Raw genomic sequence first — 23,899 nt, 5'->3', positions numbered from 1 at the left:
TTCGTTTCAGGCAGGCGGAGAGTGAGGCCCGCCCACAGCCCCCACCAGGAAGGAGGAGGACCGGTGCTCCTGCTCCGGCCTCTGACACCGGAGCCTCACAGCCGGCGAGGACCCAGGTCCGCACCCCTCCGGGAGGCTGTGTCCTCACCCATAAGGGCTGCTTCTTCCTCCCCTCTTCCTCTTGTCTCCAGGGTTCGAGTGTGTGCCAAGGTTCTGGGAAGCAGGTGCCTCCGCGTTTATTTTGGAATGGCCCCCTGGGAAGTCATGGGGGACCAAGGCCATTTGAAGGATTGGCGTGCATCTGGGCCGTGAGCAGCCGGGGGCGGGGGGCACTGTAGTGTTGCCAGGGGCCGTCCCAGGCTCCTAGAAAACGGAATGATATTGTGGGAGCCTGGGCCCTGGCAATGAAGAGGCCGGGAGCACTCCGTCGGCCAGGAGTCAGGAGCCCGGGGCAGGCCCTGCCTCCCAGGGGGGTGGGAGGGGGATAGCCGGACACTGAGGCTGGCATGGGGAGAAAAACGGGGTCTCGCCCCTCAGTGTCCACGCCGGGGCTCAGGTGAAGGAGTGCTGGGCAGGCGCATGGCCGTGCTCCTCCGGCCGGTGGTGTGAACATCGCCGCTCACACCGCCCCAGGCTGCAGTCATCTTCCTGTGGCGGCCGCCAGGCACACCGCGCTGAGTCCGGGGGCAGTGGGTCTTCTGTGCTCAGTGGGAGAGTTTCAGTAGTGAGGCCTGGGGACGGACGCTCCTGGGCACGAGGTGCAGCTGGGGAGGAAGGAGGAGGCCAGCCCTTGCCTACAGGGAGCGCTCACACTTGCTGTGGTCTCGCTGGGGCAGAGTGAGTGCCAGCCTGATCCTGTGGGCGCTGCCTCCGAGGCCTGAGCTCTCATTGGATCACTCAGAGTCCCTGGGCTCTGCCTCACCCCCGTCAGTTCCACAGGCTCACGGGCTTTGTCCTGTATCCCTGAGCCTGCAGTGTGCCAGGCAGAGCTGCAGGCCTGCTGCACAGCTACGAGCACACAGCCACGGCCCAGCACCGGCAGCTGAGCTCTGGATTGGCATATGTTTTTCATAAATATTTTCGGCTGGGGACTGTGCGGTCTCGGCTGCGGTGTGTGCAGGTATGCAAACGTGCACACGGGCTGTGGCCTCTGTGTACACCGCCCGCCCCTGGGTTCGGCCCAGGCCACTGTGGGCTGCTCCTGTTCCAGGAAACCAGATGGGAAAAGACTTTCTGCATCCAAGTTCCGCCAAGTGTGCTTTTCCAGGCCTCCTCAGAACACGGCAGCCCTGAGGGCGACTTCAGAGCAACGAGCCAGCCCGGTCCCTGCACCCTGCCCCCTGCCCCTGCCCCCTGCCCCCTGCCCCCTGCCCCCTGCCCCCGCCTCCTGCCCCTGCCCCCTGCCCCCTGCCTCCTGCCCCCTGCCCCCTGCCTCCTGCCCCCTGCCCCCTGCCCCCTGCCCCCTGCCCCTGCCCCCTGCCCCCTGCCCCTGCCCCCTGCCCCCTGCACCCTGCCTCCTGCCTCCTGCCCCCTGCCCCCTGCCCCCTGCCCCCTGCCCCTGGCCCCTGCCCCCTGCCCCCTGCCCCTGCCCCCTGCCCCCTGCCCCCTGCCCCTGCCCCCTGCCCCCTGCCCCCTGCACCCTGCACCCTGCCCCCTGCAGGGGAGGCCGGAGCAGCAGGTGTGGCTGGGAGGCACCTCTGTGTGGGCGGAGCTGTCCTGCCAGAGCCCTGACCCCCAGCCCTTGAGAAGGGGGCTGTATTTGAAGTTAGGGCCTCAAGAGGCAAACTGAGGTCACCTGAGGTTGATAGGGAGGGTCAGAATTTAAGGTGACTGGTGTTGCCTAAGCAGAGGAGATTAGGGCACAGGCATGGCAGAGGGCATACCGCCCGAGGACACTGGGAGGGCCGCCAACACGCCCGAGGCAGGGGAAGGGGGAGGGGAGGGAGGGGCCTCGGACACCGTGGCCTCAGGCTGCCAGCCTCGGGGCTGTGAGTGACACACACCTGTGGGAGCCCTGTCTGCGGAGGCCCTGCCTGCTGGGTGACCGCAGACCTGGCACAGGATGGCCCCGCCCCTCCCGTGTCCCTGCAGCCCAGAGGGGCAGCATCCTGCTGCTGAGCAGCTCCTTCCTGAGGTGAGGCTTTAGAGAAAGAAGGGGTTTGTGGGGCGCAGACTGCCCCTCCCGGACTCCTTATGGGGAGCCGTGGGGCAGGAGGCAGAGCTACCGCTTCCTGCAGCCCCTCGGGGCCTGGGAGGCTCCTGTGACTGACAGTGGGAGCTGGGTCCTGGGTGAGGATCCGGGTCCAAACGCTGGAGCAGGAGGAAGCAGGCAGCTGCCGTCCCGGAGTGGTGTCCAGCCAGTGTCCACAGCAGCCGCAGGCCTCGCCACAATAACTCCTCGTGAAGTTGGGGGCACAGATGAGAATCAAGAACTGAGCAGCCCCACTCCAACCCTGGGAGCCCTCAGGGGGCTTGCTGTCTGCCTCTGAGGCTGGGGGTGGGGAGGGGTGCCCAGAGTTCCTGTCAGGCTCAGGGAGCCCTGCCACCTTCCCTACAGGCGGGCCCTTAGCAGGGGTGGGCCACGCTGCTCACCAGTCCAGGCAGAGCGGATGCCTCCCCACCCCATCTGACTGGGCAGGACGAGCAAGATGGCCGTCCCTGCGGCTCTCCACCTCCTGCCCCCGGTGCTGTCCCATCTGACGCCCTGCGCCCTGCTGCCCATGCCCTCCCCTCGGGAGGAGCGGGACAGTGACTGCAGCACGCTCAGGGCGGGGCCACGGCCCAGCAATGGGAGGCGTGACCTGCAGACTGGAGGAGCCTTGTGGTTTTAAGGGAAGGGGTGACTCCTGAGCCCAGGGCCTTCGGACATGCCGTTAACATATCTCATTCAGAACTGAAGTACAGCGCTTCCTAATGTAAATTTAGTATTTTAAGTAAAAGGACTAGCGGGACTCGCCATTGGAGAGCCTTGCACCAATTATCACAGGGGTCTGGGGGCCAGGGGCCTGAAGGGACCGTGAGGAGGGGGGCTGCAGGCTGGCCTGGAGCTGGGGGTGCAGCCCCAATGGCTTGCCTCAGCCCTCACAGCCCTGGCTTCATCCAGAAGATTGTCCAGAAGCTCATTTCACTGCCTGGTCTAATTAGCACATTACACATTTATTATTATAGACAAGAGGCCCCCCTGCTGGCCTGATCACCTCTCACTGACTCTGAGAGCAGGCCTGGTTGCCCCTAACTGTGTCCCCCCCCCCCCTCCCCCCGCTAGCCAGGTTGCCCCCAACTGTTCCCTCCCTGCCAGCCTGGTTGCTCCTAACTGCCCCCCACCTCACTGGCCTGGTTGCCCCCAACTGTCCCCCTCTGCTGGCCTGGTCACCCCTCATGGCCTGGTTGCTCCACATAGCCTGCTTATTCAGTCCTTTGGTCATCCCTGACTGCCGGCCTGGTCGTAGGCAGCCATCTTCAGAGGGTGTGACGGTCAATTTGCATATTACCTCTTTATTATATAGGATGAGTATCTCTTCATGTACTTGTTGGCCATGTGTTATCTATTTATTCATTGCCTACTTTTATCACCTGCCCATTATATTCCAGGTCCATGTGTCAGTTTCTGCATTGCCAATATCTGCTGCCATGTAGTGCACAGACAGACTGTTTGGGTTACTGAACTCTGTGCGCATGGGTACCATGAGGAGGAAAGGAGCAGGGAAAACGTCTCCTTTGCGGCTGTGGATGGGGTACATTCTACATGTAACCATCAGCTTGACTTAGTCATCACATTAGTCAACTCCAGTATCTCTGCTCATTTTATGCCCAGGTTGGAAGGAACAGACACCATCTGAGTGTGGGAAGTTGAGTGAAAGCATGTCTCCTGCACTTTGGAATCTGTGTCACAGGGTGCTAAGCCCACACTAGGGTGAGGTCTTTCCTCCAAGTTAGACATCTCTCTCTTTTACGAAACAGCATGCACCGTTTTTCCTAACTATAGAAACAATCTGTAGTTACTGTAAAACATTTAAAAAAATAGCCGAAGCCGGTTTGGCTCAGTGGTAGAGTGTCGGTCTGTGGACTGAAAGGTCCCAGGTTCGATTCCGGTCAAGGGCATGTACCTTGGTTGTGGGCACACCCCCGGTAGGGGGTGTGCAAGAGGCAACTGGTCGATGTTTCTCTCTCATCGACGTTTCTAGCTCTCTATCTCTCTCCCTTCCTCTCTGTAAAAATCAATAATATATATATATATATATATATATATATATATATATATATATATATATATATATATAAAGTCATGGATAAGGGCAGGAGATGATAAATACCAAGACACACCCTATAGGTCCTCTGTGAGGACACAGAATTTGAGAAAACATTCCAGAAAGCTGAAGGAAGAATTTTTTTCCCCCTGAAGGCAGTACGTTCATTCATTCATCCTCCAACTATTATCTACTGGTTTTCAGAAATGAGCTCCCTGGTCTTCCTGAGACCATGCGCTGGGCTGCGTACTGCCTAGAAACGTCGATGAGAGAGAAACACCGACCAGCTGCCTCTTGCACACCCCCTACCAGGGATGTGCCTGCAACCAACGTACATGCCCCTGACCAGAATCGAACCTGGGACCTTGCAGTCCGCAGACCGACACTCTACCACTGAGCTGAACCGGTTTCGGCTTATCCATGACTTTTTGTCATTCACTGTCTCCTCAACCAGTGCATAACCATAGAGAGGATGGTGCCTCAGGGCTCCTGCACTCGATTCCAATGTGTAGCTGTGTGGGAGGCTCCACACCACAAATGATTTATCGACACCACCTCGGTGTCCTCAACTCAACTCAATCCCAACACCGTCTACTGAAGAAGCATCACCTTCCACAGGATAAGGGCTTAATCCTACTAGATAGTTTCAACCCAGTCTCCACTTCAGACATCAGTCACAAGTCCAGGTCATCACCTGTGCTTCTACCAAGCTTCTATCAATTAGAGAGTCCCACCACCCCTCCTCGGGTCGGATTGCTTTGCTAGAACACCTCACAGGACTTGGAGAAACAGTCTACTCACTAGACACCGGTTTATTATAAAAGGATGTAACTCAGGAGCAGCCGATGGAGGAGATGCACAGACGGGTGGGAAAGGGGCAGAGCATCTGTGTCTTCTTCCAGAGCATCATTCTCCCCACATCTCCCGGTGTCAGAAGCTCTCAGAGCCCCTCCTTCTGGGTTTTATGGGGATTTGTCAGATGGGCATGAAGGATTAAACCGCTGGCCACTGGGGTGACCCAATCTCCAGCCCTTGCCCCTCCCTGGAGGTCAGGGAGAGGGACTGAAAGTTCCAACCCTGTCCAACCCTTAATCACATTACTGCCCATCTGGTGACTAGGTTCCATCTTTAAGTCACCAAGGGGCTTTTCAAAAGTTACCTCACGGTTCTTTGGGAGAGATTAAAAATGGTGGCAGAGTAAGCAGATGCTACACAAACATGCTCCCAGGATCAAACTGAAATTACAACAAAACAACAACAACAACAAAATCCTGAATAGTCAACTGAAGACTGGCTGGAGAGAATCCTGATAACCAGGGATGGAAAATGGAGACCACATAGAGACTGGTAGGAAGGGTGGAGGCGGGAAAGGCTAGCCGGGCTCCCACAGACAGCAGTTGAGTTTCTGAGAGATATTTCAGCTCTGGGGAGTTGACAAAGAGAACTCTGGGGTCTAATCCCCATGCTGGGCTCCCTAGCAGAGAGCACCAGAACTGAAAAAGGTACCCACATAATATCTTGGTGTGAAAAGCAGTGGGGTTGCTTTCTACCAGGGAGAGACGGCTAAGAATGCAGGCACTCTCTTAAAGGGCCAATGCACAAAATTCCATTTGCAGCCAGTCATTCACCTTGTGCTCTGGCAGAGGAAGGGCAGAGTGGACTAGAGCTGTGTGAGCAGAAGCCAGGACTGGATGTTCTGGGGTTAGAGTTGAGAAGGCAGACACTTCAATTTTCTGTGCTGAGTCATTCCCTCATGCTTTGGAGGTCATCTTTCTCATGCACACATTTGCTATCCAGGAAATCTTGTTTGAGGGGAAGACAGTCAATCCTTCTATTGGCAAATACCTTGCCCCATGGTATGGAGTTTTTGAGGCTCATTATGACACTGAGAATAACAATTAGCTTCCAGGCAGAAGCAAATGCCCCACCTTATTGGCAAAACTCTTGACACATCTGTGGACGGTTGCCTGAGGGTTATTCAAGACAAAATTCAATCAGTATTCAGGCAGAGGTGGTCTCTGGAGGCTTTGAGTCTTTGACTGATCTAATTACAGCATTTGCCACTATCCTGTACTAAAGATTGAGATATGTAGCCTACCTAATAAATAGTCACAAACCCAAGTAGGCAGCATAAATGAGAAGACAAAAAACAAACAAACAAACAAACAAACAAAACCCAAACTGAAAGAACAAGAGAATTATCCAGAAGAAGAGAAAAATGAAAAGGAGATAAGAAATTTATCTGATACCAGAGGCCTGGTGCACAATTCCTGTACTTGGGGACTCCCACAGCCAGGCCTGTGCCTTCTTGCAGTCTGGGAGCCCTCAGCGGATGTCAGACTGTCAGTTTAGGCCCACTGCCCAGAGGGCTTAAACCAGCACTTGGACATCCTTAGCATTGCCATGGAGGCAGCAGAGGCACCCAGCACCACTACTGTGCTTGCCAACCATAAGCTTGGCTTCTAGTTGAGTGGCGATCCCCCTGTGGGAGCTCACTGACCACCAGAAGGCAGCTCCTGCATTGAGTGTCTGCTCCCTGATAGTCAGTGCATGTTAGTTGATTTGCATATTAGCTTTTTATTATATACGATAGAGTTCAGAATAATGATGGAAAATATGCTCAATAGCATGAGAAAATATATTGTAAATACGAAAGAGGAAATAAAGAATGGCATAGCACAAATAAAGAACACGTTGGAAGGAAAACACGCAGATTAGGGGAAGATGAAGATTAGATCAGTGAATTAGAAGATTAGATCAGTGAATTAGAAGGGTAGGAAAAAATCACTCAAATAGAGAACCAAAAAGAAAAAGCAATGAAAAATCAGAGGACAGATGTGGGACAACATGAAAGATGGTGGGTAGTAGAGGTACCAGAAGAGGCAGAAAGGAAGATCTGGAAAGAAAATTTGTTTGAATGGCAAAAAATTTTCCTAACCTGATGAAGGAAAAAGTCACACAAGTTCAGGAGGCATAGAGAGTCCCAAGCAAGAACACAAGCAGGCCCATGCCCAGACATAACAATTATTGTAATTTCCCAAAAATTAAAGACAAAGAGAGAGTAAAAAAACAGAGGAGAAAAGCAACCTGTTACCTACAAAGGAGCTCTAATAGACTATTATATGATCTCTCATCAGAAACTTTATAGGCCAGAATGGAATGGCATGAAATACTCAGGTCATAGAAAGCAAGGATCTGAAACCAAGATTACTACCCTGTTTCCCCGAAAATAAGACAGTGCTTTATATTAATTTTTGCTCCCAAAGATGTGCTAGGTCTTATTTTTGGGGGATGCCTTATATTTCACTCAGAAGGAAACCTATGAGTAGGTCTTATTTTCGGAGGATGTCTTATTTTCGGGGAAACACGGTATATTCAGCAAAGCTATTACTCAAAATAAACTGTGATATAAAGATCTTCCCAGACCAAAAAAAAAAAAAAAAAAAAGGCTAAAGGAGTTCATTACAAGAAATAATAAAGATACTGCTATAATAAGAAGAAAGAATGGAGAGAGAAACCTAGACATACACAATTAAATGGAAATAAATATGTACCTATTCTAAGTAATAAAGAGCTAATATGCTAATTAGACTGGACAGCAGAATGACATTTTGGACAACCTTCCAGAATGACCAATGTGCAGGGCCATGGGGGAGGAGGGACTGCTGAGGCAGCCAGGGCTGCAAGGGCCAAGTCCCTTGCATGAATTTCTTTTATCAGGCCTCTAGTCAATAAAAATCTTAAATATAAATGGATTAAATGCTCCAGTCAAAAGACATAGGGTAGCTGTATGGATATAAAAGCCTCAGAACAAAACAATCACACAGGAAAAGAGTAAAGGGATGAAATTTTTTTTTCTGTGCAAATGGAAGTGATGAAAAGCCAGAATAGTAATACTATTAGTAGTAGTAATAGTAATAGTCATATTTAACAAAATAGTTTTCCAAATGAAGGCTATTACAAGAGACAACAAAGGTCATTACATAATACTAAAGGGATAGAGCTAACAAGAGGCTATAACCCTGGTAAATATAGATGCATCTAATATAGGAGCACCTAATATATAAAATATATAAAAAAAACTTTTAGAGGACTTTAAGGGAGAGATTGACAACAATACAGTCATAATAGGAGACTTTTGCACCCACTGACTTCACTGGATAGATATTTCAGAACAAAAATTAATAAGTAAACAGTGACTCTAAAGGACTCACTAGATCAGATGGACTTAATTAACACTTATAGAACATTTCACTCCAAAGCTGCAGCATATACATTCTTCTCAAGTGATTCTCAAAGCTATGACACTAAGTCAGGGCAGAAAATAAGTCTCTACAAGTTCAAGAATATTGAAATCATATCAAGTATCTTTTCAGATCATAGTGAAATAAAATTAGAAATTAACTGTAGTAAAAACACTCAAAAACATTCAATCACATGAGGCTAAATAGCATGTTATCATACCTAATAAAATAGTAATATGCAAATTAACCATCACTCCGTTCAAGCCACGCCCACCAGCCAATCAGAGCGAGTATGCTAATTAACCCCAACCAAGATGGCTGCAGCCACAGAGAGTAGTTGAGAGCTTGGGTTTCCCCGGCAATAGAGGAAGCCAAGCTTTCTACACACCTTGGCCAGCCTCCACTCTAGGCTACAAAGTTTAAATTATAGAAGGTACATAAGTCCCAATGGAAATGGCTGCAGGCCATGGAGTGAGCAGAGGGCTTGGCTCAGCTCCAGGTTACAAACTTTCAATTGTAGAAGGTAAATAAATTCCAGATACCAGGGCCTCCACTTGGGTCACCAGGGGGCATGGCTGGCCTGCAAACCACCACAGGCCCCTCGCCCAGGCCTCCCTATGCCCCAAGGGAATCCCCACCCTGATCCAGGATACCCTTCAGGACAAGCCAGCTGGCCCCCACCCATGCATCAGGCCTCTATCCTATCTAATAAAGGAGTAATATGCAGATTGACCATCATTCCAACACACAAGTTCAAGATAACTGCCCCCATGTGGTCAAAGATATTGCCCCATGTGGACACAAGAGGGCCACCACAAAATGGCCAGCAGGAGAGGGCAGTTGGGAGGGACCAGGCCTGCAAGGGAGGGCAGTTGGGGGTGATCAAGTCTTCAGGGGAGGGCAGTTTGGGGTGACCAAGCTGGCAGAGGAGGGAAGTTTGGGGCAAACAGGCTGGCAGGGAAGCAGTTAGACATAAATCAGGCTGGCATGGGAGCAGTTAGGGGGCAATCAGGAAGGCAGGCAGGTGAGCAATTGGGAGCCAGCAGTCCTGTACTGTGAGAGGGATGTCTGACTGCCCATTTAGGCCCGATCCCACCAGGCAGTTGGACATCTCTTGAGGCACCCAGATTGGAGAGGGTGCAGGCTGGGCTGAGGGAGACCCCCCTTACCCCGGGCATGAATTTCATGTACCAGGCCTCTAGTTAAACAATAATGGGTTACCAATGAGATCAAGAAATAAACCAAAATCTTTCTGGAAACAAATGAAAATGAACACACAACAACTCCAAATCTGTGGGACACAGCAAATGCAGTCCTAAGAGGGAAGTTCATAGCACTACAAGCCTACCTCAAAAAAAAAAAAAAAAAAAAAAAGAAAACAAGAAAAATTAACAATAAACTAACCCTACCACTTACATAATTAGAAATTGAACAAGAAAAGCCAAAAGTAAGTAGGAGGAAGGATATAATAAAGATGAGAGCAGAATTAAATGATATAGAGAAAAAAATACAAAAAGATCAATGAAACCAAGAGCTAGTCCTTGGAAAGGATAAACAAGATTGCTGAACTGTTAGCAGAGGACCCAAATAAATAACATCAGAAACAAAAGCAATGAAGAACCACTGACTACACAGAAATACAAAGGATTTGTATGGAAATATTACAAGGAACTATATCCATTTCACTATGATCTGAAAAGATGCCAACAAGCTGGACAATGTGGATGAAATGGACAAACACCTAAAAACAAAACAAAAATCTTCCAAAACTGAATCAGGAAGAATCAGAAAACCTGAATAGGCTAATAAAACTGATGAAATAGAAACAGTAATGAAAGAACTGCCAAGAAACAAAAGCCTGGGTTCAGATGGCTTTGCAGGGGAGTTTTATTAAACATTCAAATTAGTTATAACACCTGTCCTCCTCAAGCTATCAAGAAAATCCAAGTGGAAGGAAGACTTCCAATCCCTTTTTATGGGGTTGGAGGCCAGCATTATCCTAATTCTAAAAGCAGATAAAGACACTACAAAGAAAGAGAATTACAGACCAAAATTTCTGATGAATATAGATGCTAAAATCCTCAACAAAATATTAGCAAATTGAATCCAGCAATATATTAAAAAGATCAGACACCATGACCAAGTGGGATTTATTCTAGGGATGTAGGGCTGGTACAATATTTGCACAGAAAAAAAATTGAAAGATCAAAGTCACATGATCATATCAATGGATGGAGAAAAAACATTCAACAAAATCCAACATCCATTTTTTAAATAAAAACTCTCAGTAAAGTGGGAATAGATGGAGTATACCTCAACACAAAAAAGGCCATATATGATAATCCTACAGCAAACATAATTCTCAATGGGCAAAAAGTAAAACCATTTCCCCTAAGAACAGGAATAAGACATGAATGTCTGCTTTAACCATTCTCATTCAGCATAGTACTGGACATCCTAGCCACAGTGATCAGACAAAAAGAAGAAATAAAAAGCATCTAAATTGGAAAGGAGTAAGTAAAACTCTCAATATTCACAAATGACAGAATATTGTACATAGGAAGCCCTAAAGACTCCACCAAAAACTATTAGATTTAATAAATGAATTTGGCAATGTAGCAAGATACAAAATCAATACCCAGAAATCTATGGCTTTTTATACACCAATAATGAATTCTCAGAAAGAAAAACTAAACGAACAATTCCATGCAGCAATAGCAAAAATAAGATAGTTAAGAATAAACTAAATAGAGGAGTTAAAAGATTTGTTGTTTGAAAACTACAGGACATTGAAAGAAGAGAGAGGAAGATATAAACAAGTGGAAGAATATACTGTGTCCATGGATTGGTGGAATTAACATAATTAAAATGTCCATATTACCCAAGTCAACCTACGGATTCAATGCAATCCCTATTAAAATACCAATAGCATATTTCACATTGAGAATAAACACTCCAAAAATTTACATGGAACCAAAAAAATCCCCGAATAGCTGCTACAATCTTGAGAAAAAAAGATTAAAGTTGGAGGAATCACAATACTAGATATCAAGTTATACTACAATGCCACTGTAATAAAAACAGCCTGGTACTGGCCCAAGAACAGGCATATAGATCAATGGAACAGAACAGAGACTCTAAAAATCGATCTAAGCCATTACACTCAATTAATATTTGACAAAGGAGGCAAGAGCATGCAATGGAGTCAAGACAGTCTCTTCAATAAACAGTGTTGGGAAAATTGGACAGATACATGCTAAAAAATGAAACTAGACCACCAACTTACACCATGCACAAGAGTAAACTCAAAGTAGATAAAAGACTTAAATGTATTGATAAGTTGGGAAACCACAAAAACCCTAGAAGAAACCATAGATAAGAATCATCTCAGGTATCTCTCATAGCAATATGATTATGGATATATCTAGGGCAAAGGAAATTAAGAAGAAAATAAACAAATGGGACTACATGAAAATCAAAAGCTTTTGCACAGCAAAAGAAACCATCAGCAAAATAAAAAGGCAGCCCACTGTATGGGAGAACATATTTGGCAATGATGCATCTGATAAAGGGTTAATGTCCAAAATATTTATGTGGTTATTGCCATTGTATTGTTCATATTTATGATTCTCCCCCCCCTCCCCGCCCCCCCCCTTCCCCCCCATTCTTAAAGAAATTCCCTTAACATTTCTGTAATACTGGTTTGGTAGTCATGAACTTTTTAAAAGGTTTTTCTTGTCTGGGAAGTTCTTTATCTCCCTTTTGATTCTAAATGTTAGCCTTGCTGGTTATTCTCCCTGCCCCCACCCTCTTTTTTTTCTTTTTTTTTTTTAATATATGTTTATTGATTTTTTACAGAGAGGAAGGGAGAGAGATAGAGAGCTAGAAATGTCGATGAGAGAGAAACACCGACCAGCTGCCTCTTGTACAACCCCTACCGGGGACGAGCCCCTGACCAGAATCGAACCTGGGACCCTTCAGTCCGCAGACCGACACTCTACCACTGAGCCAAACTGGTTTCGGCTGCCCCGGCCCTCTTGATCTGGTTATTAATCTATTGTTTAGTTGCATGTTATTTAGCCTCCATATGCTTGTCTGTTTTTCAGTTTTCTTCTTGCAATAGATTTCTAGTGATTAGAGAAAATTTTAGGATTTCCAAGCATTGCTATCTGACTGCTTCTGGGACACAGATAAAAGCTTTCCAATGACAAGAACTGATTAAAAAAAAAATAAAACTGGCGAATGGTCCAGAGAGTTGAAAGCCTCAAAGGAAGCTCCTCATCTCCAGAGGGTTCAGAATACAGATGACCCCAGTTGGCCCATCACCCAGTTGGGCCTTGGGAGTAGGCACGATGGGAAGGGTCCTTGGGGATAGAGAGCTCCCAGGAGCAATTGGAAGGTGTTCCTGCCAATTTGGACAGAGGAACTGGAGGTTCATCTGTGAACCCACAGCACTTGAGACCTACCAAAACCTTTCTTCCTTTCAGGTCCCTCTCCATGGAGCAGTGCAGACCCAAGTATGGAGATAGCGGCCACTAGAATGTCTCAACAAAACCAACTTTATTCATAACTGACCCACAATGCCCCAAAGGGGCTGCTCCTACCCCAAACCCAGGCCCACCCCCACCCTAATGGTCCTGCCTTCCATCTCTATTTCTCATGTCAGTAGAACAGCCAGGATCAGCACTGGGGGACAGCCAGGTCACATGAAGCATGCCCGCCCCCTCGCCCCTCCAGCTGGCTACAGTATCACTTATTACTCCTCCCTGTGACCAGGTCACACTTTTTCTTTTGAGGCTTTGAGGAGCAAACCAGCTCCAGAGCCAGTGTTGGCCTCCCACAGACCCCCAGGTCGGCCGCTGTGCGGAGGGTCTTCTCAGCATGGGTGGGGCCTCCTCCCAGAGCACGCTTCCGAGATTTGGAAGCTGCAGATGAAGCTCTGCTGAGGCCTAGTGTCTGAAAGAACTGGGACTGGGCAGCACCCCGGGGCCCCCGACCTCCAGGGCAGGCCAGGCCCGAGCCGGGGACAGGACTCAGAGAGAGCCCACAGGGCAGCAGGCTATTAGGAGAGCCCAAGAGGAAGGCCAGGCTGGGGAGGTCCTCCTCGTCCTCACTGAACCTGTCTGGCCCAAGCGTCTCCCTGACAAGAGCGGCCTCTCTGGGAACACAGGCAGCCCTGGGTGCCCGTGCCGAGTAAGCGGGTGCGTGGCCCTGGGGAGGAGGAGGGGGGCATTGAGCCTGGAATGGTGGGTGCTCCTCACGCCCCGAAGAGACAGCAACAGCCTGGGGCCTTTGATGATCCTGGAAGTCAGTCTCTGGTGGACAGGCTTTGTCACTGACCCCCAGCTGAGGACCATGGTCACATCTTTGGGCATCTTGGCCTGTCTCTGACTCAGAAGGATGTGAGTCACACAGGGGAGCACCATGACTCGAGGGTGCCTGCATGCCCCCCTCCTTGGAGGCCAGGAGTCGCTTCTCTACAAGCTGGAGGAAGAAGGGACAGTGACTGCGCTGCACACGTGTGTGAGAGGAGGAGGAGTGGGCGATGGGACAATGGCACTAGGGAGAGGATGGGAGGAGGTGACACCATGCCTGGAATCCATGACAGTCATGAGGCTTTCCTCCATCCCGTGCCACATTCCTACCTTCTGGGCTCCCATCCCATCCTTCTCTCTGTTGTACTCTCCTTCTTGTCATTCTGCACTACTCTCAACCAGAGCTAGACCCAGGCTGCCTACAGGCAGGGGTGGCATGGACAGAGGCTGCTCCCTGCCCTGGTTTACCTGGGTGCTCCCTCTCATGGCTCCCTGAACCCCTGATCTACCTGGAGTTCCTCCCTCCCAGACTCACTAGGGCCTGACCCTCCTCTAACTCCCCTGGGGTTCCTGGGTCCTGTGGCTCACTTGGGGTCCCCTTCCCATCTCCCTAAAGTCTCACCCTCCCCTGGCTCACCTGGGCAGCAGTGAGCCCTTCTTCCTGCTCCAATTCCTCAGCTAGGGCCAAGGGGTCCTGCTGTGCATCTGGGGAAATTATTTGTTCCATGAATTGAGGGTGGATGACCGCCTCCACCTGGAACAGAAGGAAGCAGCCATTAGCCCCTTGGCAGGGAGGGAACTGGGAGTCAGCGGGGCCTGGAGGGCAGGTGGGAAAGCCGAGACCCATCCCGTCCTCCTGCACAGGTGGGTGTTTTACTCCATCATGGTCATTAGGTACACACACACAAAACACACACACACACACACACAAAACATACATATACACACAAAGGGTATGCCCATATGAACACAGCATACACCACATCCACACAAAGCACACACATGCACACACAGACACACACACTCTCACACGCCCAGCTCAGGAGCAAAGAGCAGAGCCCAAAACCATCAGCCTAGGCAGAACCCAGGTCTGGGGGCAGCAGTGCCACCCTCTGGGATCTTGTAGGCCCAGAGCTGCAAGCCAGCCCACCTGGGTGACAAAGTCTTCCTGGGAGCACAGCTGGTCCAGGTAGCTCAGGAGACCCTCATCCTGCAGCCACTCCTTCACTTCATCTTCCCATCCTTCACCTGGTGCCTCTGTGGCTGAGTGGGGCAGTCCCAGCAGATTGTCCATGATGTCTATGTACTCTCTCACAGCCTCTGGGGGGATCTCATTGGGTGACTTAGTCTCCTGGGGTCGTTGGTATCTTAGGATGTGCTGGGTGTTGGGTACAGCCTTCGTGGGAGTACTCGCTGGGCAGAGGGAAGAGGAGGGAGCGTGAGGGGACAAAGCTCCCACATCCAGAGCATATGATGCTGAGGGCAGTGTGGGGGGCATTAATACGGGTGTGGCTGGATGGGGTCACCTGAAGCCTTGTGACTACTAGTATGTGAGGAGAGTATCCAAAAAAGTCATGTGTGAGGACGTGTGGAACCACTGGCTCTCCAAGGGGTCCTGCGGCCAGCCCATTTCATGTGGGCCCTTGTCAGGGAGTGGGAGAGAGGATGAAAGTGTGGACCCGGTCCAGACCCCATGGGAACACAGGGCTGCTGAGGTTCAGCTGTCAGCTGTTTCCCTTGAAAGATCAAGCTCCCCACTGAAGGAGAAGGGCCGATGTGGGTGACACAGTGGCCTGCGCTGGGCCCTGTTGCCTTTGGCCACGGGTCCCATGGGAACCTGCTGGCATACCTGGTTGTGCGCCCACCACTGGGGCTGGGGGTCCCCGAGGACCAGGTCTCGGTGGGGCAGGAGGAAGCTGGGTCTGTGCCCCCTTCTTCAACTGCAACTTCTGAGCCTGCATCTGCTCCTCCGCCTCAAACTCCATGAACCTGGGGTGAGGGCACAGGCTGTGCTGAGAAGGAGGCCGCCAGGAGCCCAGCACAGGCAGCAACAGGCGGAGAATGGAGAGCAAGGGCCTTGGGGCTGTCAGGGCCCAGACCCTGGAGAGGCAGGAGGCTGCTGAGCACATTGCTGCACAGCCCCTCTAGCTGGGGTCTGGCCCCTGGGGTGGGGCACCCCCTCCCCAGCCTGTCCCGAGCCTTCATGTCCCACCCAGGTTGGGTCAGCCTCAGAGGAGGAGGTGCTCCTGGGAGGTGGGACAGGAGCACCCACACTCTGAAGCTGAGGGAGAGGCTTCCCCAGGAGGAAGTGCCTCTGGGCTGCAGGGACCCCGTGCTGAGTGACACCGTCCCACCCCCTCCTCTCTGATGAGTTCTCACAGCTGGACCCTGTCCCACAGTCAGTCCCTTCCTCCCCCCCTCCCCCCCATCCCCAGCTGTGGGGACCAAGGACCCTGACTCACTTTTCTGCCATCTCATAATAGATCATCCGGTCAAAGTTGCTCTTGCGCTGCCATTCCTGCATGGCCCGCCACATTCCCTCCTCCAGCGTCATGGTGGGCTTCAGACGGGACAGGGACCGGAGCACTGGGCTATAATACCTCAGTGTCAATCACAGCTAAAGCCTGGCCTCCACCCACCTGGTTACCCCATCTCAGTGGAACCAGTTTCCCACCCCCCACCTGGCAGGACTCAGCACTGGCAGGTGAAGGAAGAGGCCTCTGTGTGCAAAGACAAGCATTCCTGCTGCTGCTGTCACAGCCTCACATTCACACCAGTCCGTGAACCAGGACAGGAGGTGACCTCGTACTTGCACCCATCACTGGAACAGTTGGGCTTTGGGAGTGCTTCCTCATCAAGATTGCCCTTTTAGAGACAACAAAACAATCCCCAGAGAAAAGAAAAGGAGGAATCACCAAGAAAGGAAGTAAGTGAAACAGAAGCATGCAACATGACAGAAAATAAATTCAGAGTAATGGTCGTACAGTTCATACACCTGATGGATCAGAAAATCAGCAACCTATGCAAAAATCAGAAAGAAATGAAAAGCGATATAGATAAAATAAAAAACACAATGGAAGCTTTCAACAGTCGACTAAAAGAAGCAGAGGGCTGAATTAGTGAGTTAGAAGATAAAGTATAGAAACAAGCCCAATCTGAACAGCAACTGGAGAAAAAAAAAAATTAAAAAGCAGGAGAAGAGCTTAAGGGAGCTGTGGGACAATGCAAAAGGAAGTAACATGTGTATAATAGGGCTGCCAGGAGGACAAGAAGAGAAGCAAGGATTAGAACATTTATTTGAAGAAATAATGACAGAAAACTTCCCTGATTTGAGGAAGAAAAAGTTACAAAAGTAGAGAGTCCCAAGCAAGATGAATCCCAAAAGACTCACATCAAACACATAATTACAATGGCAAATTAAAATCAAATAGAGAATCTTAACAGCTGCAAGAGAGAGAGAGAGCGTTATCTACAAAGGAATCCCTATCAGATTATCAAATGGTTTCTCAACAGAAACACATCAAGCTAGAAAGAAATGGAAGGAGGTATACAAAGTGATGCAGAGCAAGGGACTGAATCCAAGAATACTCTATTCAGCAAGTCTATCAATCAAAATTGAAGGGAAAATCAGGAGCTTCACAGACAAAAAAAAAAAAAAAAAAAAAAAAAAAAAAGGCTAAGAGAGTTTATCATTACCAAGCCAGCAATGCAAGAAATGCCAAGGAAATGCTGTAAAAAGAAGAAATAAAAAGGTAAGAAAAACACAATAGAAATGGCTCAAACAAGTAACTTTCAATAACTTTAAATGCAAATTGACTAAATGTTCCAATCCAAAGACATTGAGTAGTTGAATGGATAAAAATCATATAATTACTGTCTACAAGAGACCCACCTCAGAACAAGGGACTCACACAGACTGAAAGCAAAGGGATGAAAAAATATCTTCCAGGCAAATGGAAATTAAAAAAATAAAAAATAAAAAAGGTTGGGGCCCCAACACTTATATCTGAAAAAATAGATCTCAAAGTGAAGGCCATAATAAGAGATGAGGAAGGCCACTTTATAATACTAAAGGAATCTATACAACAAGAGGCTATAACCCTGATAAAAATGTATGCATCCAATGCAGGAGTACCCAACTACATACAAAATCTCCTGGAAGATATCAAGGGAGAGATCGACAACAATACAATCCTAGTAAGAGATTTTAATAGACCACTGACATCACTGGATAAATCCTCCAGACAAAAAATCAGCAAAGAGTCGGGACCAGTTTGGCTCAGTGGATAGAGCGTCGGCCTGCAGACTGAAAGGTCCCGGGTTTGATTCCGGGCAAGGGCATGTACCTTGGTTGCAGGCACATCCCCAGTAGGGGGTGTGCAAGAGGCAGCTGATCGATGATTCTCTATCATCGATGTTTTGAACTCTCTATCCCTCTCTCTTCCTCTCTGTGAAAAATCAATAAAATACATTAAAAAAAATCAGCAAAGAAATAGCAATCCTAAATGACTCACTAGATCAGATGGACTTCATTGACATACTGAGAACATTTCACCCCAAAACCGCAGAATATACATTGTTCTCAAGTGCACATGGGACAGTTTCAAAAATAGACCACATATTGGGTCACAAGCAAAGTCTCCACAAATTCAAGAAGATTGAAATCATACAAAGCATCTTCTCAGACCACAATGGCATAATATTATAAATAAACTACAATAAAAACAATCCAAAAACACTCAAACACTTAAAAGCTGAATAGCATCCTATTAAATAATGATTGGGTTAGCAAAGAGATCAAAGAAGAAATTAAAAACATCCTGGAAACTAGTGATAATAAAAACACAATAATCCAAAATCTATGGGACACAATGAAAGCAGTCCTGAGAGGGAAGTTTATAGCTCTACAGGCCTACCTTAAAAAACAAGAAAAAAAATGGTAGTAAATCATCTAACTCTACAACTCAAAGAATTAGAAAGAGAGCAACAAGAAAAGCCCAGAGTGAGCAGAAGGAAGGAGATAATAAATATCAGAGCAGAAATAAATAACCTTAGAGACCAAAATAAACAAACAAACAAAAAACAACAACACAAAAGATTAATGAAACCAAAAGCTAGTTCTTTGAAAGGATAAAAAAGATTGATGAACCTCTAGCCAGACTCACCAAGAACAAGGAGAGAGGACCCAAATAAACAAAATCAGAAATGAAAGAGGCTAAATAACAACAGACACCACAGATATAAAAAAGATTGTTGAAAAATACTATGAAAAACTCTATTCCAATAAACTAGACAACCTGGAGGAAATGGACATATTCCAAGAAAAATACCACCTTCCAAAACTCAATCAGGAAGATTCTAAAAATCATAATAGGCCGATAACTATGGAAGAAATTGAAGCAGTCATCAAAAAGTTTCCAGCAAACGAAAGCCCAGGGCCAGATGGCTTCACAGGGGAGTTATATGAAACATTCAGGGAAAAACTAAAACCTATCCTCCTCAGATTATTCCAAAAAATTGAAGAGGAAGAACACTTCCAAGCTCATTTTATGAAGCCAGCATCACCCTAATACCAAAAATAGATAAAGACAACACAATGAAGCAAATTATAGGCCAATATCCCTCATGAACATAGATGCCAAAATCCTCAACAAAATTCTAGCAAATCAATCCAACAGTGCATCAGAAAGATCATATACCAGGACCAAGTAGGATTTATCCTGGGGATGCAAGGATGGTAGAATATCCGCAAATCAATAAACATGATAAATCACATAAACAAATTGAGGGATAAAAATTACATAGTCATATTAATTAATGAAGAAAAAGCATTTGAAAAAATCCAACAACCTTTCTTGATAAATACTTTCAAAAAGGTGGGAAGAGAAGGATCATACCTCAAGATAATAAAAGCCATATATGACAAACCCACAGCCAACATCACACTCAATGGACAAAAACTAAAACCATTTCCCCTAAGAACAGTAACAAGACAGGGATGCCCACTCTCACCACTCCTGTTCAACATAGTACTGGAAATACTAGCCATTGCTATCAGACAAGAAGAAGAAATAAAAGGCATCCAAATTAGAAAAGAAGAAGTAAGACTGTCCTTATTCGCAGATGACATGATAATGTACATAGAAAAGCCTAAAGACTCTATCAAAAAATTATTAGACTTAATAAATGAATTCGGCAATATAGCAGGATACAAAATTATTGCGAAGAAATCTGTGGTATTTCTATACACCAATAGTGAGCTTACAGAAAGAGAGACTAAAAAAGCAATCCCATTTATCATTGCACCAAAAAAATTTAAGATACCTAGGAATAAACTTAACTAAGGAGGTAAAAGACCCATATTCGAAAAACTATAGGACACTGAATAAAGAGATAGAGGAAGACATAAACAGATAGAAGAACATACCATGTTCATGGATTGGTAGACTCAACATCATTAGAATGTCCATACTACCCAAAGCAATCTATATATTCAATGCACTCCCCCATTAAAATACCAATGGCATATTTTACAGACTTAGAACGAACTCTCCAAAAAATTCATCTGGAATAAAAAAAGACACTGAATAGATGCAGCAATCCTGAGAAAGAAGAACAAAATAGGTTGGATCTCAATATCAGATATCAAGCTGTATTACAAAGCCACTGTTTTCAAAACAGCCTGGTACTGGCACAAGAACAGACATATAGATCAATGGAATAGAATAGAGAACCCAGAAGTCAACCCAAACCACTATGCCCAATTAATATTCGACAAAGGAGGCATGAATATACAATGGAGTCAAGACAATTTCTTCAATAAATGGTGTTGGAAAAAATTGATACATACAAAAAAATGAAACTAAACCACCAACTAACACCATACACAAAAATAAACTCAAAATGGGTAAAGGACTTAAACATAAGATGGGAAACCATAAAAATACTAGAAGAATCCACAGGCAGCAAAATCTCAGACATATGCCAAAGGAATTTCTTCTCCTAGAGCAATAGAAACCAAAGAGAAAACAAGCAAATGGGACCACATCAAAATAAAAAGCTTTTTCACAGTAAAAGAAACCATCAACAAAACAACAAGAAAGCCCACTGTATGGGAGAACATATTTGTCAATGTTATTTTGGAAAAGGGTTTCATCTCCAACATTTACAGGGAACTCATACAAATTAACAAAAGGAAGATAAACAACCCAATCAAAAAATGGGCAATGGACCTAAATAGAAACTTTTTGAAAGAAGACAGAAGGAAGGCCAAGAGACATATGAAAACATGCTCAAAGTCACTAATCATTCAAGAGATGCAAATCAAAACAACAGTGCAGTACCATCTCACACCTGTCAGAATGGCTATCAACAAGTGTTGATGAGGATGCGGAGAAAAAGGAGCCCTCCTTCACTGCTGGTGGGAATGCAGACTGGTGCAGCCACTGTGGAGAACAGTGTGGAGTTTCCTCCAAAAAGTAAAAATGGAACTCCCATTTGACCCAGTGATCCCACTTCTAACAATATATCCCAAGAAGCTACAATAGAAACACCAATCAGAAAGGATATATTCACCCCTATGTTCATAGCAGCACAGTTTACTATAGCTAACATTTGGATACAGCCTAAGTGCCCATCAGCAGATGAGTGGATTAGAAAATGGTGGTTTATCTACACAATGGAATACTATGCTGTGGTAGAAAAGAAGGAATTCCTACCATTTGCAACCGCATGGATGGAACTGAAGAGCATTATGCTAAGTGAAATAAGCCAGTCAGAGAAAGAAAAATACCACATGATCTCATTCTTTTATGGAATATAATGAACAACATAAACTGATGAACAAAAGCAGATCCAGATCCAGAGGAGCATCCATCAGACCATTAAACCTCAGAGGGAAGGCAGGGGAAGGTGGGGGTAAGGAGGAGAGACCAACCAAAGGACTTGTGTGCGTTCATATGGGCCTAACCAGTGGTCATGGACAACAGGGGGGTGAGGGCATGAGTGAGGAGGTTGGGGGTGAGTAATGAGTGGATGAGAACACATATGTAACACCTTAATAAAGAAATTTAAAAAAAAAAGATTGCCATTTCACAACAATAACCACTATCCTTAGGGAGACATGGCCTGTGCCAGGCAGCCTGCCTACAGGTCACAGTTGAGCACAGACATTAGGCCAAGGAGTCTTCTTCCTAGTCCTCAGAACTAGGTAGGATTGTCTGGTCCTGAGGGGCCTGAGGGTGAGAGGAGCTGCCTCTCATGGTTACATGTCTGGTAGGACCTTGGTCAACAAAGTGCGGGTCGCGAACCACATGCAGCTCTTTGGCCCCTTGAGTGTGACTCTCCCACAAAATATCACGGCCTGGGCAAATCTATTTTGAAGAAGTGGCGTTTGAAGAAGTTTAATTTTAAAAAATTTGGCTCTCAAAATAAATTTCAATCGTTGTACTGTTGATATTTGGCTCTGTTGTCTAACGAGTTTGCCGACCACTGGAAGAGGAGAATCTGGACATCGAGCGGTGAGCACGGCTGAGGTAAAACACAAGTGAGGATGCCATACATGGGGCTGGTAATGGGAAGAATGTGCCTTTTGAGAGCCTGGACCCCTCCCTCAACCTTCCCGCCCTGTCCTAGGATCAGCCAGCCCGCAGGTCCCTCCCACCGCCTCTGTGATGGGAGAGCTCCAGGGGCGCCCCCTGCCCTGCCCGTGCACTCACATGAGGAAGCAGGAAAGAGCTTCCGCATCGGGACTCTGGGGAAGGTGCCGCCGGGCCAGGGCCTTGAAGCGCTGCCAACGTCGGAAATTTTTGTACACACTGTTGGGGTTACAGGAGTCCTCCAGCGAGGCCTTGGACTGGGAGGTGGCCAGGCCACCCTTTCTTGAAGCCCCAGCACTCACAGAGGGGACAATAGGGGCCAGCTGGGCAGTTGGCGGTGGATCTTGAGGAGGAAGGCTGGGACACCAGCCTCCATCGCCGGCCTGGGTGCCTCCAAAAGCCGAGGTGGGCATGATCGTCTCCACCGCAGAGGCTTCCAAGAAGAGGGGTGCAGGACACACAGCTCCCCCACAGGCGGCACCTGGAGCGCTCCAGTTGGGTGGGGCCTGGGTCAGGACAATGGTCTGAGTCTGGGAGGGCTGTGGTCGTCCCCCTTCTGACCTGACCTGGGCCATGATGTTGTAAGCCCCAGTCCCAACGGGGCCTTGACCAGCATCTCCTGCCACCAGAGGTGTCCTGGGCCAAGCCTGCAGCACCAGGGGGTGGCCAGGAGGGAATGACGGGGTCCTGGGGGGCGGCAGGTGCTGCTCCCCAGGGGGCCGGTGTGCGGGGCCAGTAGAGGGCGGGGGACAGGGCTGGGCCATGAAAGGGGTCAGGGAGGCACCGGGCTTCAGGCTCACATCTGCTCCCAGCGCTGCAGATGCTGTGGAGACAAATGAAAGGGGGAATGGAGGAGGAGGCCCAGCAAACAGCACTGAGGCACTCTGGGCCCCTTTAGCCGCTGGGAAACCAGGGCAGTGAGTCTCACCAGGGAGGGCCCTTTGGATGGGCAAACGGGGGAGGTGGCAAATGTCCTCAGGTCATGGTCACGCTCTAACCTCCAGTTGGGAATTATTCCACTGGAGAGCTTGCTCCCCGTTCACCAAGGCTCCCTGACCCCGGTGTGCGAGAAGCTCCAGCCCAGCCAGCTCTGCCCTGAGAGCCTCCCTAAGGACTCCCCAGCACCGACCCTGCCAGCCTCAGAGGCCTGGCCCTGGGCAGACATCTGCTCTGGGCCAACAACCTTAGGCAGACCCACTAGCAGTAGTGACCTTGGAACTCATATCTCCGAGGTAAGTTCTAGGCACCCGAAGGGCCTCTGAGAACAGCCGTGTCTAACACATTAGGGCCCATCTGCTCCTCAGTCTTCCTCTTCTCAGTACAAACTGCCCCTTTCTGTCCTGGGCTTGCACAACAACACAGAAACACTCGAGTAATGTCTCTGCACAAGAAGGCACAGGAACCCTGATCTAACCTTCCACACACCGCCCAGCATGCACGTGTGTCAGAACCAACAGTGAACACTTAACACTGCCAGGTCCTGCCACTGGGCCCCA

General features: G+C 48.0%; 1 protein-coding gene across 1 annotated transcript in view; it reads right to left on the bottom strand.

Annotated features, from left to right (window-relative positions):
* The window catches only part of LOC311629643 (NUT family member 2G-like), a gene marked incomplete at both ends in the record, with an annotated part of 96,625 nt that extends 72,999 nt beyond the window's left edge, over positions 1 to 23,626 (bottom strand). The window contains 7 exons of the mRNA XM_084897910.1: positions 13,915 to 13,975; positions 14,444 to 14,560; positions 14,957 to 15,219; positions 15,656 to 15,795; positions 16,269 to 16,397; positions 22,524 to 23,226; positions 23,602 to 23,626. Coding sequence (XP_084754036.1) covers positions 13,915 to 13,975; positions 14,444 to 14,560; positions 14,957 to 15,219; positions 15,656 to 15,795; positions 16,269 to 16,397; positions 22,524 to 23,226; positions 23,602 to 23,626 — 1,438 coding nt within the window. The remainder of the gene's footprint in view (positions 1 to 13,914; positions 13,976 to 14,443; positions 14,561 to 14,956; positions 15,220 to 15,655; positions 15,796 to 16,268; positions 16,398 to 22,523; positions 23,227 to 23,601) is intronic.
* Positions 23,627 to 23,899: the final 273 nt, after the last annotated feature.

This window comes from Pipistrellus hanaki (genome assembly GCF_964339955.1).
Source record: "Pipistrellus hanaki genome assembly, chromosome: 11".
Lineage (NCBI taxonomy): Eukaryota > Metazoa > Chordata > Mammalia > Chiroptera > Vespertilionidae > Pipistrellus > Pipistrellus hanaki.
The sequence above is the reverse complement of the archived record's forward strand: the minus strand, read 5'-3'. Positions and strand labels throughout refer to the sequence as shown.